Here is a 12,806-nt window from a genome sequence, read left to right on the forward strand (position 1 = left end):
GCTGAATCTTAAAAACCGCGTCTCCTTCTCAGTATTGGATAATTTGGTAGAAGTATTTGAAATCATCCCCCTTATGGAGTCTACCCAATGGGGCTCGGACCCAGAAGCCTGAGAATGTTTACTGTTCTGAGTACATTGTATAGACTCTCCAGGTGAAGAGAAACACACCGCTGTACACGACACACAGTCCTTTGACATGGTAATGTGAGATATATGCACACATACACACACAGGAAAATGTCAGACACAATTTCCCACAGAGTCCTTCAGAGAGCCACAGAGTATGAGGAAATCAGCCACACAGCGCCTTATATAGCTAATATAGTAATAAAAGCCAGACGCAGACTAACTACCCTAAATAGGGTAGTCAGTACTATCCCCCCCCCCCCCCCTCTATAACTCCCTGGTACCGCAGGGGTGTGCTGGAGTTGTCTGGAGGGGCAGCGCTTCCCTGTCAGCGTCCTGTAGTAGAGATCTGCAGGGAGAAAATGGCGCTGGTGAGCCAGTGGGTCCGCTTTGAGTGAAGCCCCCCCCCCCCCGTAATGGCGCGCAGCTTCCCGCACTTTCTTTATACTGGCCTGAGGTGATTTATGTCTGACAGCGGGTTAGAACCCCTGTCAGACCTTGTATTCCAGTGTAGGGTTCAGCGGTGGCTCAGCGTGCCCCTCAGCAGCACATACACATACATATGCTGTCTGAGCCTCCTGGAGCGCAGCCTGCATCCAGAGCTGCGCTTCTACCCTTGTCCCGCCGGCGACCCACTAAACGGGACGCCGGCGCTGTACTCATCACTCTTCATATTTTCTGGCTCTGTTAGGGGTGGCGGCATGCTGTGAGAGGGTACGCTCTCCGTGGTGGGGCTTGCGAAAGACTCCCTCAGGAGCTCAGTGTCCTGTCAGTGGAGCAACGGGACCATTAACCCTTTAGGAAGTTGGGCTGTTCTCGCCCCTAAGTCCCACGAAGCAGGCAGACTGTTGCCAAACAGCCTCCTGTAAAATAACAAACTAAAAAAAAAAAAGAAAAAATAAGAATTTACTCACCGGTAATTCTATTTCTCGTAGTCCGTAGTGGATGCTGGGAACTCCGTAAGGACCATGGGGAATAGACGGGCTCCGCAGGAGACTGGGCACTCCTAAAAGAAAGATTAGGTACTATATCTGGTGTGCACTGGCTCCTTCCTCTATGCCCCTCCTCCAGACCTCAGCCAGGGAAACTGTGCCCGGAAGAGCTGACATTACCAGGAAAGGATTTGGAATCCAGGGTAAGACTCATACCAGCCACACCAATCACACTGTACAACTCATGATAACCATACCCAGTTAACAGTATGAACAACAACTGAGCCTCAGTAACAGATAGCTCATAACAATAACCCTTTAGTTAAGCAATAACTATATACATGTATTGCAGAGAGTCCGCACTTGGGACGGGCGCCCAGCATCCACTACGGACTACGAGAAATAGAATTACCGGTGAGTAAATTCTTATTTTCTCTGACGTCCTAGTGGATGCTGGGAACTCCGTAAGGACCATGGGGATTATACCAAAGCTCCCAAACGGGCGGGAGAGTGCGGATGACTCTGCAGTACCGAATGAGCAAAGGCAAGGTCCTCCTCAGCCAGGGTATCAAACTTGTAGAACTTAGCAAATGTGTTTGAACCCGACCAAGTAGCAGCTCGGCAAAGCTGTAAAGCCGAGACCCCTCGGGCAGCCGCCCAAGAAGAGCCCACCTTCCTTGTGGAATGGGCTTTTACTGATTTAGGATGCGGCAATCCTGCCGCAGAATGAGCTTGCTGAATCGTGCTACAGATCCAGCGCGCAATAGTTTGCTTTGAAGCAGGAGCACCCAGCTTGTTGGGCGCATGCAGGATAAACAGCGAGTCAGTTTTCCTGACTCCAGCCGTCCTGGCTATATATATTTTCAAAGCCCTTACTACATCTAGTAACTTGGAGTCCTCCAAGTCCCTAGTAGCCGCAGGCACCACAATAGGTTGGTTCAAATGAAACGCTGATACCACCTTAGGGAGAAATTGGGGACGAGTCCTCAATTCTGCCCTGTCCATATGGAAGATCAGATAAGGGCTTTTACATGACAAAGCCGCCAATTCTGACACACGCCTAGCCGAAGCTAAGGCCAATAGCATGACCACTTTCCACGTGAGATATTTTAGCTCCACGGTCTTAAGTGGCTCAAACCAGTGGGATTTCAGGAAATCCAACACAACGTTAAGATCCCAAGTTGCCACTGGAGGCACAAAAGGGGGCTGAATATGCAGCACTCCCTTAACAAACGTCTGAACTTCAGGCAGTGAAGCCAGTTCTTTTTGAAAGAAAATAGATAGGGCCGAAATCTGGACCTTTATGGATCCTAATTTTAGGCCCATAGTCACTCCTGACTGTAGGAAGTGCAGGAATCGACCCAGCTGGAATTCTTCCGTAGGGGCCTTCCTGGCCTCACACCAAGCAACATATTTTCGCCATATACGGTGATAATGTTGTGCTGTCACGTCTTTCCTAGCCTTTATCAGCGTAGGAATCACTTCATCTGGAATGCCCTTTTCCATTAGGATCCGGCGTTCAACCGCCATGCCGTCAAACGCAGCCGCGGTAAGTCTTGGAACAGACAGGGCCCCTGTTGTAACAGGTCCTGTCTGAGAGGCAGAGGCCATGGGTCCTCTGAGATCATTTCTTGTAGTTCTGGGTACCAAGTTCTTCTTGGCCAATCCGGAACGATGAGTATAGTTCTTACTCTTCTCTTTCTTACAATCCTCAGTACCTTGGGTATGAGAGGAAGAGGAGGGAACACATAAACCGACTGTTACACCCACGGTGTCACTAGTGCGTCCACAGCTATCGCCTGAGGGTCCCTTGACCTGGCGCAATATTTTTTTAGCTTTTTGTTGAGACGGGACGCCATCATGTCTACCTGTGGCCGTTCCCAACGATTTACAATCAGCGTGAAGACTTCTGGATGAAGTCCCCACTCTCCCGGGTGGAGGTCGTGCCTGCTGAGGAAGTCTGCTTCCCAGTTGTCCACTCCCGGAATGAACACTGCTGACAGTGCTAGCACGTGATTCTCCGCCCATCGGAGAATCCTTGTGGCTTCTGTCATCGCCATCCTGCTTCTTGTGCCGCCCTGTCGGTTTACATGGGCGACCGCCGTGATGTTGTCTGACTGAATCAGCACCGGTTGGTTTTGAAGCAGGGGTTCTGCTTGACTCAGGGCGTTGTAAATGGCCCTTAGTTCCAGAATATTTATGTGAAGGGAAGTCTCCTGACTTGACCACAGTCCTTGGAAGTTCCTTCCCTGAGTGACTGCCCCCCAACCTCGGAGGCTTGCATCCGTGGTCACCAGGACCCAGTCCTGTATGCCGAATCTGCGGCCCTCGAGAAGATGAGCCTTCTTTAGCCACCACAGCAGAGACATCCTGGCCCTCGGGGACAGGGTGATCAGCCGATGCATCTGAAGATGCGATTCGGACCACTTGTCTAACAGATCCCACTGAAAGATCCTTGCATGGAACCTGCCGAAGGGAATTGCTTCGTAAGAAGCTACCATCTTTCCCAGGACTCGCGTGCAGTGATGCACCGACACCTGTTTTGGTTTCAGGAGGTCCCTGACCAGAGATGACAATTCCTGGGCCTTCTCCACCGGGAGAAACACCTTCTTCTGTTCTGTGTCCAGAATCATACCCAAGAACAGCAGACGCATTGCAGGAATCAGCTGCGACTTTGGGATATTCAGAATCCAGCCGTGCTGTTGCAGCACTTCCCGAGATAGTGCTACGTTGACTAACAACTGCTCCTTGGACCTCGCCTTTATAAGGAGATCGTCCAAGTACGGGATAATTATAACTCCCTTCTTCTGAAGGAGTATCATCATTTCGGCCATTACCTTGGTAAATACCCTCGGTGCCGTGGACAGACCAAATGGCAATGTCTGGAATTGGTAATGACAGTCCTGTACCACAAACCTGAGGTACTCCTGGTGAGGTCGGTAAATGGGGACATGCAGATAAGCGTCCTTGATGTCCAGCGACACCATAAATTCCCCCTCTTCTAGGCTTGCAATAACCGCCCTGAGCGATTCCATTTTGAACTTGAACTTCCTTACATAAGTGTTCAAGGATTTCAAATTTAGAATGGGTCTCACCGAACCGTCTGGTTTTGGTACCACAAACATTGTGGAATAGTAACCCCGTCCCTGTTGAAGGAGGGGAACCTTGATTATCACCTGCTGAAGGTACAGCTTGTGAATAGCCGCCAGCACTACCTCCCTTTCCCTGGGAGCCGCTGGCAAGGCTGATTTGAGGTAACGGCGAGGGGGAGTCGCCTCGAACTCCAGCGTGTATCCCTGAGATACCACTTGTAGAACCCAGAGATCCACCTGTGAGCGAACCCACTGGTCCCTGAAGTTCCGGAGATGCGCCCCGACCGCACCTGGCTCCACCTGTGGAGCCCCAGCGTCATGCGGTGGACTTAGTGGAAGCAGGGGAGGATTTTTGTTCCTGGGAACTGGCTGTCTGGTGCAGCTTTTTCCCTCTACCCCTGCCTCTGGGCAGAAAGGATGCGCCTCTGACCCGCTTGCCTTTCTGAGGCCGAAAGGACTGTACTTGATAATACGGTGCTTTCTTAGGCTGTGAGGAAACCTGAGGTAAAAAAGTCGACTTCCCAGCTGTTGCTGTGGATACGAGGTCCGAGAGACCGTCCCCAAACAATTCCTCACCCTTATAAGGCAAAACCTCCATGTGCCTTTTAGAATCAGCATCACCTGTCCACTGCCGAGTCCATAATACTCTCCTGGCAGAAATGGACATTGCATTAATTCTAGATGCCTGCCGGCAAATGTCCCTCTGTGCATCCCTCATATACAAGACAACGTCCTTTATATGCTCTATGGTTAACAAAATAGCATCCCTGTCGAGGGTATCAATGTTGTCTGACAGGGTATCAGACCATGCTGCTGCAGCACTACACATCCATGCTGAAGCAATAGCAGGTCTCAGTATAGTACCTGAGTGTGTATATACAGACTTCAGGATAGCCTCCTGCTTTCTATCTGCAGGCTCCTTTAGGGCGGCCGTATCCTGAGACGGCAGTGCCACCCTTTTAGATAATCGTGTGAGCGCCTTGTCCACCCTAGGGGATGTCTCCCAGCGTAACCTATCCGTTGGCGGGAAAGGGTACGCCATCAGTAACCTCTTAGAAATCACTAGTTTCTTATCAGGGGAACACCACGCTTCTTCACACAATTCATTTAATTCATCAGATGGGGGAAAAGTCACTGGCTGCTTTTTCTCCCCAAACATAATACCCTTTTTAGTGGTAACCGGGTTAATGTCAGAAATGTGCAACACATTTTTCATTGCCGTAATCATGCATCGGATGGCCCTTGTGGACTGTACATTTGTCTCATCCTCGTCTACACTGGAGTCAGACTCCGTGTTGACATCTGTGTCTGCCATCTGAGGTAGCGGGCGTTTTTGAGCCCCTGATGGCCTCTGAGACGCCTGGGCAGGCGCGGGCTGAGATGCCGGCTGTCTCAAGGCTGTTACGTCATCAAACCCTTTATGCAAAGAGTTGACACTGTCGGTTAATACCTTCCACATATCCATCCACTCCGGTGTCGGCTATTTGTGCCAAAAGGTAAACTAATTGCAGCCCAGGTCCCCCCCCCCCCCCCCCAGCGCCCTGCACCCAACAGTCACCGGAGTGTGTGGTGTGCTATGGGAGCAATGGCGCACAGCTGCAGTGCTGTGCGCTACCTTAATGAAGACAGGAGTCTTCAGCCGCCGTTTTTCATCTTTATCTTCCGTCTTCTGGCTCTGCAAGGGGGACGGCGGCGCGGCTCCGGGAACGGACGATCGAGGTCGGGCCCTGTGTTCGATCCCTCTGGAGCTAATGGTGTCCAGTAGCCTTAGAAGCACAAGCTAGCTGCAAGCAGGTAGGTTTGCTTCTCTCCCCTCAGTCCCTCGTAGCAGTGAGTCTGTTGCCAGCAGATCTTTCTAGAGTGCCCAGCCTCCTTCGGAGCCCGCTACCCCCCCCATGGTCCTTACGGAGTTCCCAGCATCCACTAGGACGTCAGAGAAACTTTCTTTTCTAGTGAGCTCAGGAGAGCCCACTAAGTGCATCCAGCTCTGGCCGGGCACAGATTCTAACTGGCTGAGGTCTGGAGGAGGGGCATAGAGGGAGGAGCCAGTGCACACCAGATATAGTACCTAATCTTTCTTTTAGGAGTGCCCAGTCTCCTGCGGAGCCCGTCTATTACCCATGGTCCTTATGGAGTTCCCAGCATCCACTAGGACGTCAGAGAAACTAAGAAAACTCCTCAGGAGCTCCCCTAGCTGTGACCGGCTCCTCCGGGCATATTTTCTAAACTGAGTCTGGTAGGAGGGGCACAGAGGGAGGAGCCAGCCCACACTATTAAACTCTTAAAGTGCCCATGGCTCCTGGTGTACCCGTCTATACCCCATGGTACTAAATGGAAACCCAGTATCCTCTAGGACGTAAGAGAAACCTGCATTCACAGAAGTGCCCTCCTACATAGTTCCATCATTATAAAATAATAGTCAGGGACTTAAGGGGAAACTTTACTAAGCCTTGGACGGAGATAGAGTGGATGGATATAAGTACCAGCCAACTAGCTAATGCAGAGGTTCCCAAACGCGGTCCTCAGGCACCCCAACAGTCCAAGATTTAGGTATATCCATGGCTCAGCACAGATGGCTAAATCAAATTGACTTAGGTGCTAATTAAGTCACCTGTGGCCAAGCATGGATACATTTAAAACCAGGATGGTTGGGGGGCCTTGAGGGACAGTGTTTGGGAACCTCTGAGCTAATGTAGGGTGACCATATTATCCCTTTCACATGGGACACTCATGGATTACACAGATTCTGTGGCTGTCTGACTTCAAGCCTATATTTCAGCTGGTTTTAATCAGCCCCAGAACCTGTGTAATCCATGAGCGTTCCAGGTAAATGGGATAATATGGTCACCAGTCACTCACTTACTAATGTCATTTTTCAAATAAAGCCTGTAACATGGTAATTAGGTGCTGATTGGCTGGTACTTAATCTCTGACCACTTTATCTCCGTCCAAGGCTTAAGGGGGGTACTGACGGGAGAGATGTGTGCTGAGCGATCTTAACATAGACCGCTCAGCACACATCTCTCCCCCAGCTCAGCACAGTACAATGTGCTGAGCGAGGGGGGGGGGGGGGGGGCGACGACGGGGGGCCGCTCACTTCTCACAGCGCTGAAGTGAGCGACCCGCTAGATTGAGCCTGCATGCAGGCTCAATCCTGCACCGGCGATAGCGATGCATTAGGCCACGCATCGCTATCGCTGGAGGGCATACACACGGCAGATCCGTGCTTGAAATCTAAGCAATCTAGTCAGATTGCTTAGATTTTAAACACGGATCTCTCCATGTGTACCCCCCTTTAGTAAATAGACCCCATTGTCCATGTGTACCCCCCTTTAGTAAATAGACCCCATTGTCTCTGAGCGGGGCAGATACATGTGTCACACATGGTATACTACAGTATCTACGGTAATACAAAGCACCCTGGCATGATGTTCACTAAGCCTTGCTATATTACAACTGTATTGCATTGGAAATAATCCTCTTCATACAATAACGTGTAAAACAAGACTACAGAATAAAGTACTGAGGTTTGCCTAATTCTGAGTTGATCGCAGCAGCAAGTTTGTTAGCAATTGGGCAAAACCATATGCACTGCAGGGGGGACAGATGTAACATGTGCAGAGCGAGTTATATTTCGGTGGGGTGTATTCAAACTGAAATCTAAGGGTGTGTACACACGGTGAGATAAATCTGTACGATTTTGACTATATAGTCAAAATCTTATGAAAAGTTAGTGAATATCTCAAGTTATTAGGCAGCTTGCGATACAGATTCGATCCCGATGCGCGCTCCTGTGGGGTCGGTATCGTAAGGCTAGATAGACTGTGCAGGCAAGTCAATCTTGACTATCTAGTGTACAATCTAGTACAAAGTATCGTCAAGATTGGCACTTAGTCAAAATCGTACTTAGACAAAATCTAATGCACAGATAGCACAGATTTTGACTATCTGTGCTCTGGGGGAGTTCAAGGGAAATCGCATAGTCAAAATCGGGCATAGCAAGGATCTCACCGTGTGCACACACCGTAAGTTGCAGTGTAAAAATAAAGCAGCCAGTATTTACCCTGCACAGAAACAATATACCCCACCCAAATCTAACTCTCTCTGCACATGTTACACCTGTCCCCCCTGCTGTGCACATGGTTTTGCCCATTTGCTAACAGACTTGCTGCTGCGATCAAATCAGAATTACCCCCTTAGGAGGTAATTCTGAGTTGATCGCAGCAGCAAATATGTTAGCAAATGGGCAAAACCATGTTCACTGCAGGTGGGGCAGATATAACATTTGCAGAGAGAGTTAGATTTGGGTGTGGTGTGTTCAAACTGAAATCTAACTTACAGTGTAAAAATCAAGCAGCCACTATTTACCCTGTACAGAAACAACTTAACCCACCCAAATCTAAGGGGCCCTACACACTCGGCGATGCGCCGCCGAGGTGCCCGACGGCCGACGAGCAACCCGGCGGCGGGGGGGCAGTGACGGGGGGAGTGAAGTTTCTTCACTCCCCCCGTCACCCGGCTGCATTGAAGTGCAGGCAAATATGGACGAGATCGTCCATATTGGCCTGCATGCACAGCCGACGGGAGATCAGCGATGAACGAGCGCGGGGCCGCGCATCGTTCATCGCAGGAGTCTCCACACTGAAAGATATGAACGAGTTCTCGTTCATTTATGAACGAGATCGTTCATATCTTTCAGAATATCGGCATGTGTGTAGGGCCTATAACTCTCTCTGCACGTTATATCTGCCACACCTGCAGTGCACATGGTTTTGCCCAATTGCTAACAAACTTGCTGCTGCGATCAACTTGGAATTACCCCCTTAGTTCACTGAATAAGAGAAATCTAGAGTGCACTGTGACTGCAGACTGCCTGGCTGCACTGGAGAATAGGGATATGGACAGGGGAACATTCTGAATACACGGAGATGTCCCTTGTGAGTAAGGCAGGTGTGTGTGTGTCTGAGATTGAGTGCGTGTCTGTCTGTGTAGTAATGCAGCAACAGATTCCGCTGCTACACTAACCGGAGACAGGGCGTGCAGCAGCGGACCTTCACTGACTCGTCCACGTCACTTCCTCCTGCCTGAGCGCGAAGTTTGAATGACGTCACGTTGCCGGGTTTCTGACGTAGGGCTGAGGAGCAGCTGCTGTCACTCAGCACTTAGTGACAACAGCGAAGATACTGCGTGAGTGACATCACATTGTACGAATGTCGGGATAACAGCGCTGGAGAGTGGACAGGTTGGTAGTAAGCTGGGGATGAAGAGAGAAATGAGAGAGCAATGTCAAAGCCCGAGGGAATCTGCTAAATGGGATGTCTGGGGACTGCACACAGGGCGAAGGAGCATCTGGGGACTGCACACAGGGGGAAAGGGCGTCTGGGGACTGCACACGGGGGAGGGAGCGTCTGGGGACTGGACACAGGGCGAAGGGGCATCTGGAGACTTCACACAGGGCGAAGGGGCATCTGGGGACTGCACACGGGGAAGGGGCATCTGGGGACTGCACACAGGGCGAAGGGGCATCTGGGGACTGGACACGGGGAAGAGGGCGTCTTGGGACTGGACACAGGTCAAAGGGGCATCTGGGGACTGCACACAGGGCAAAGGGGCATCTGGGAACTGCACACAGGGCAAAGTGGCATCTGGGGACTACACACACACACACACACACACACACACACACACAGCGGAAGGGGGGCATATAGGGATTGCACACAGGGGAAAGAGGGCGTCTGGGGACTGCACGCAGGGGAAAGGGGGCGTCTGGGGACCTCACGCAGGGGAAAGGGGGCGTCTGGGGACCGCACGCAGGGGAAAGGGGGCGTCTGGGGACCTCACGCAGGGGAAAGGGGGCGTCTGGGGACCTCACACAGGGGAAAGGGGGCGTCTGGGGACCTCACACAGGGGGAAGGGGGCGTCTGGGGACCTCACTCAGGGGGAAGGGGGCGTCTGGGGACCTCACTCAGGGGGAAGGGGGCGTCTGGGGACCTCACTCGGGGAAGGGGGCGTCTGGGGACCTCACTCAGGGGGAAGGGGGCGTCTGGGGACCTCACTCGGGGAAGGGGGCGTCTGGGGACCGCACACAGGGGGAAGGGGGCGTCTGGGGACCGCACACGGGGAAGGGGGCGTCTGGGGACCTCACACAGGGGGCGTCTGGGGACCTCACACAGAGGAAAGAGGGCGTCTGGGGACCGCACACAGGGGAAAGAGGGCGTCTGGGGACCGCACACAGGGGGAAGGGGGCGTCTGGGGACCTCGCACAGGGGGGAGGGGGCGTCTGGGGACCTCGCACAGGGGGGAGGGGGCGTCTGGGGACCTCGCACAGGGGGGAGGGGGCGTCTGGGGACCTCGCACAGGGGGGAGGGGGCGTCTGGGGACCGCACACAGGGGGGAGGGGGCGTCTGGGGACCGCACACAGGGGGGAGGGGGCGTCTGGGGACCGCACACAGGGGGGAGGGGGCATCTGGGGACCGCACACAGGGGGAAGGGGGCGTCTGGGGACCGCACACAGGGGAAGGGGGCGTCTGGGGACCGCACACAGGGGAAGGGGGCGTCTGGAGACCGCAGACAGGGGGAAGGGGGGCGTCTGGGAACCTCACACAGGAGGGAGGGGGCGTCTGGGGACCTCACACGGGGGGAGGGGCCGTCTGGGGACCGCACACAGGGGGGAGGGGGCGTCTGGGGACCGCACACAGGGGGGAGGGGGCGTCTGGGGACCGCACAGGGGGGGAGGGGGTGTCTGGGGACTGCACACGGGGAAGGGGGCATTTGGGGACTGCACACGGGGAAGGGGGCGTCTGGGGACCGCACAGGGGGGGGGGGGGGGGTGTCTGGGGACTGCACACGGGGAAGGGGGCATTTGGGGACTGCACACGGGGAAGGGGGCGTCTGGGGACTGCACGTAAGAGAGGGATGCCTAGGGACTGGATATGGGTGAAAGGGGGGTGTCTGGGGACTGCACAGTGCACACAGGGGGAGGGAGGTGTCTGGGGGTTGCACATGGGAGTGCAGTGTTTGGGAAAGGGATGTCTGAGGACTGGATGCAGTGGGAGTGAGGAATAAAGTGCACGTGGACCAAGGAGATAAGAATGATTATTGGGGGCTGTAATTAAAGGGTCTATTTACTAAGCTTTGAATGGCGATAAAGTCAACAGAGATAAAGGGGTCTATTCATGTACAAAACGAAATCATAATTGCTACTTATCACTATACATCGCATCGCTTCGATGCGATGTATAGCCGTGATAAGTAGCAATTCATGTATACTTACCCTTCCGACGATGCGCTGCGGTGTCTGGGGCTCCCACGGTGACGTCTTCTCCGGCGGTCCCTCTCTGCGATGCGCGGGGTCCAGCGACGGGTCCCTTTGCGCATGCGCAGCTTGATGATCTCCCGGCAGGCCGCAGTGGTTGCTGGGAGGTCGGGGGGCGGAGCCAGCGCGAGGTGCAGAGCAGCGATCAGGGAAGCATTGAGCTTCCCTGACGTCTCCGCACCGCAGTTCAGGTTCGCCATCTGAGGACGGCGTAACCTGAACTCCATGGAGAAGCGGAAAGCAGAGCTTTCCGCACCTTCATGAATCGCACTCACCATACAAAGGTATGGTGATGCGATTCAGGCACAGAGCGGGGGTACCGCTGGAGAAGTCAGAGACTTCTCCACGGTAACCGGCTCTGTGAATTGCGGTAAGCAGAGAAAAGCCCTGTTTACCGCAAAACAGGGCTTTTCTCTGCTTCATGAATAGACCCCAAAGTACCAGCCAATCAGCTCCTAACTGCCATGCCACAGGCTGTGTTTGAAAAATGACAGGATGATTGGCTGGTACCTCATCTCCATTCACTTTATCTCCATCCAAGGCTTAGTAAATAGACCCCTTAGTTTGAAAAAATAAATGGTGACCCACCTCCTTCCTCTAATACCCCTTTCACACCGCCAATGCCGGATCCTACACGGGAATTGGAAATGGGCCCTTCCCGAGTGGGAGACGGCATTGAACGCTACTGCTGGCTTCCCCGACCTGGCAATATGCCGGGCGGGTTGCCATAGTGGCGGGGGGGGCAGAGCCGGCAGCGGAGGTGGAGGCGGCACTGGGAGATGAGATCATCTCCGCGCTGCCTCTCCCTGGTGTACTGCATGGGTCCCAGGTCGCATCGACCCGGGAGCCCGTTTACGCTGCCACTGACCCGGCATTCAACCCGGGAATAACACTGCTTAATTCCCGGGTTGAATTACCGGGTCAGACGACCCGGGATTTCGACTATGGCGCTTTCACACCGCACGCCGTCCCGTGTCTGCCGGGTCGATACCTGCTTATTTTTGCGGTGTGAGAGAGGTACAAGTGATATAAGCACAAGTTCTCATTGGTTGATTGCGGCAGTTGCGATCGAACAAACCGTTTTCAGTATCCTAGCGAAATGAGCAACTAGTACATACTATGGCCTGGCAGGAAGAGGGTAAAACAGAGAAGCTACTGGATCTATACAAACTATATAGAAAAAGCTGGATCCACATTATATTCACACACATGCACACAACCCCCAGAAAAGCCAGATATCTTCTAAATTGATACAAAATGTAAAATGTGTTAAAAAAGCTGGAAATCATGTAAAGTATAATACTCCCATGGGTATGAAGGAGTGACCGCAGCAGATATCTG

General features: G+C 52.9%; 2 protein-coding genes across 9 annotated transcripts in view; one reads left to right on the forward strand and one right to left on the reverse strand.

Moving 5' to 3' along the window:
* Nucleotides 1–9,312, reverse strand: part of LOC134944868 (uncharacterized) — a 30,233-nt gene extending 20,921 nt beyond the window's left edge. Inside the window, exon 1 of the mRNA XM_063933778.1 lies at nucleotides 9,176–9,312. The gene's annotated coding sequence lies outside the window, so the exon portion shown is untranslated. The remainder of the gene's footprint in view (nucleotides 1–9,175) is intronic.
* Nucleotides 1–12,806, forward strand: part of ZRANB3 (zinc finger RANBP2-type containing 3) — an 894,936-nt gene that overhangs the window by 153,274 nt on the left and 728,856 nt on the right. For 2 of the 8 annotated variants that reach the window (XM_063933772.1, XM_063933773.1), the window contains exon 1: nucleotides 9,170–9,392. The exons of 4 other annotated variants lie outside the window; for them this stretch is intronic. Coding sequence is in view for 1 of the 4 variants with exons in the window: in XM_063933771.1 (XP_063789841.1) it covers nucleotides 9,079–9,087 (9 nt within the window). In the remaining 3 variants the exon portion in view is untranslated. Of the gene's footprint in view, nucleotides 1–9,006; nucleotides 9,088–9,169; nucleotides 9,393–12,806 lie in introns of those variants that run through there. 2 more of the 8 variants (XM_063933771.1, XM_063933774.1) reach the window with 2 other exon arrangements.

This window comes from Pseudophryne corroboree, chromosome 7 (genome assembly GCF_028390025.1).
Source record: "Pseudophryne corroboree isolate aPseCor3 chromosome 7, aPseCor3.hap2, whole genome shotgun sequence".
Lineage (NCBI taxonomy): Eukaryota > Metazoa > Chordata > Amphibia > Anura > Myobatrachidae > Pseudophryne > Pseudophryne corroboree.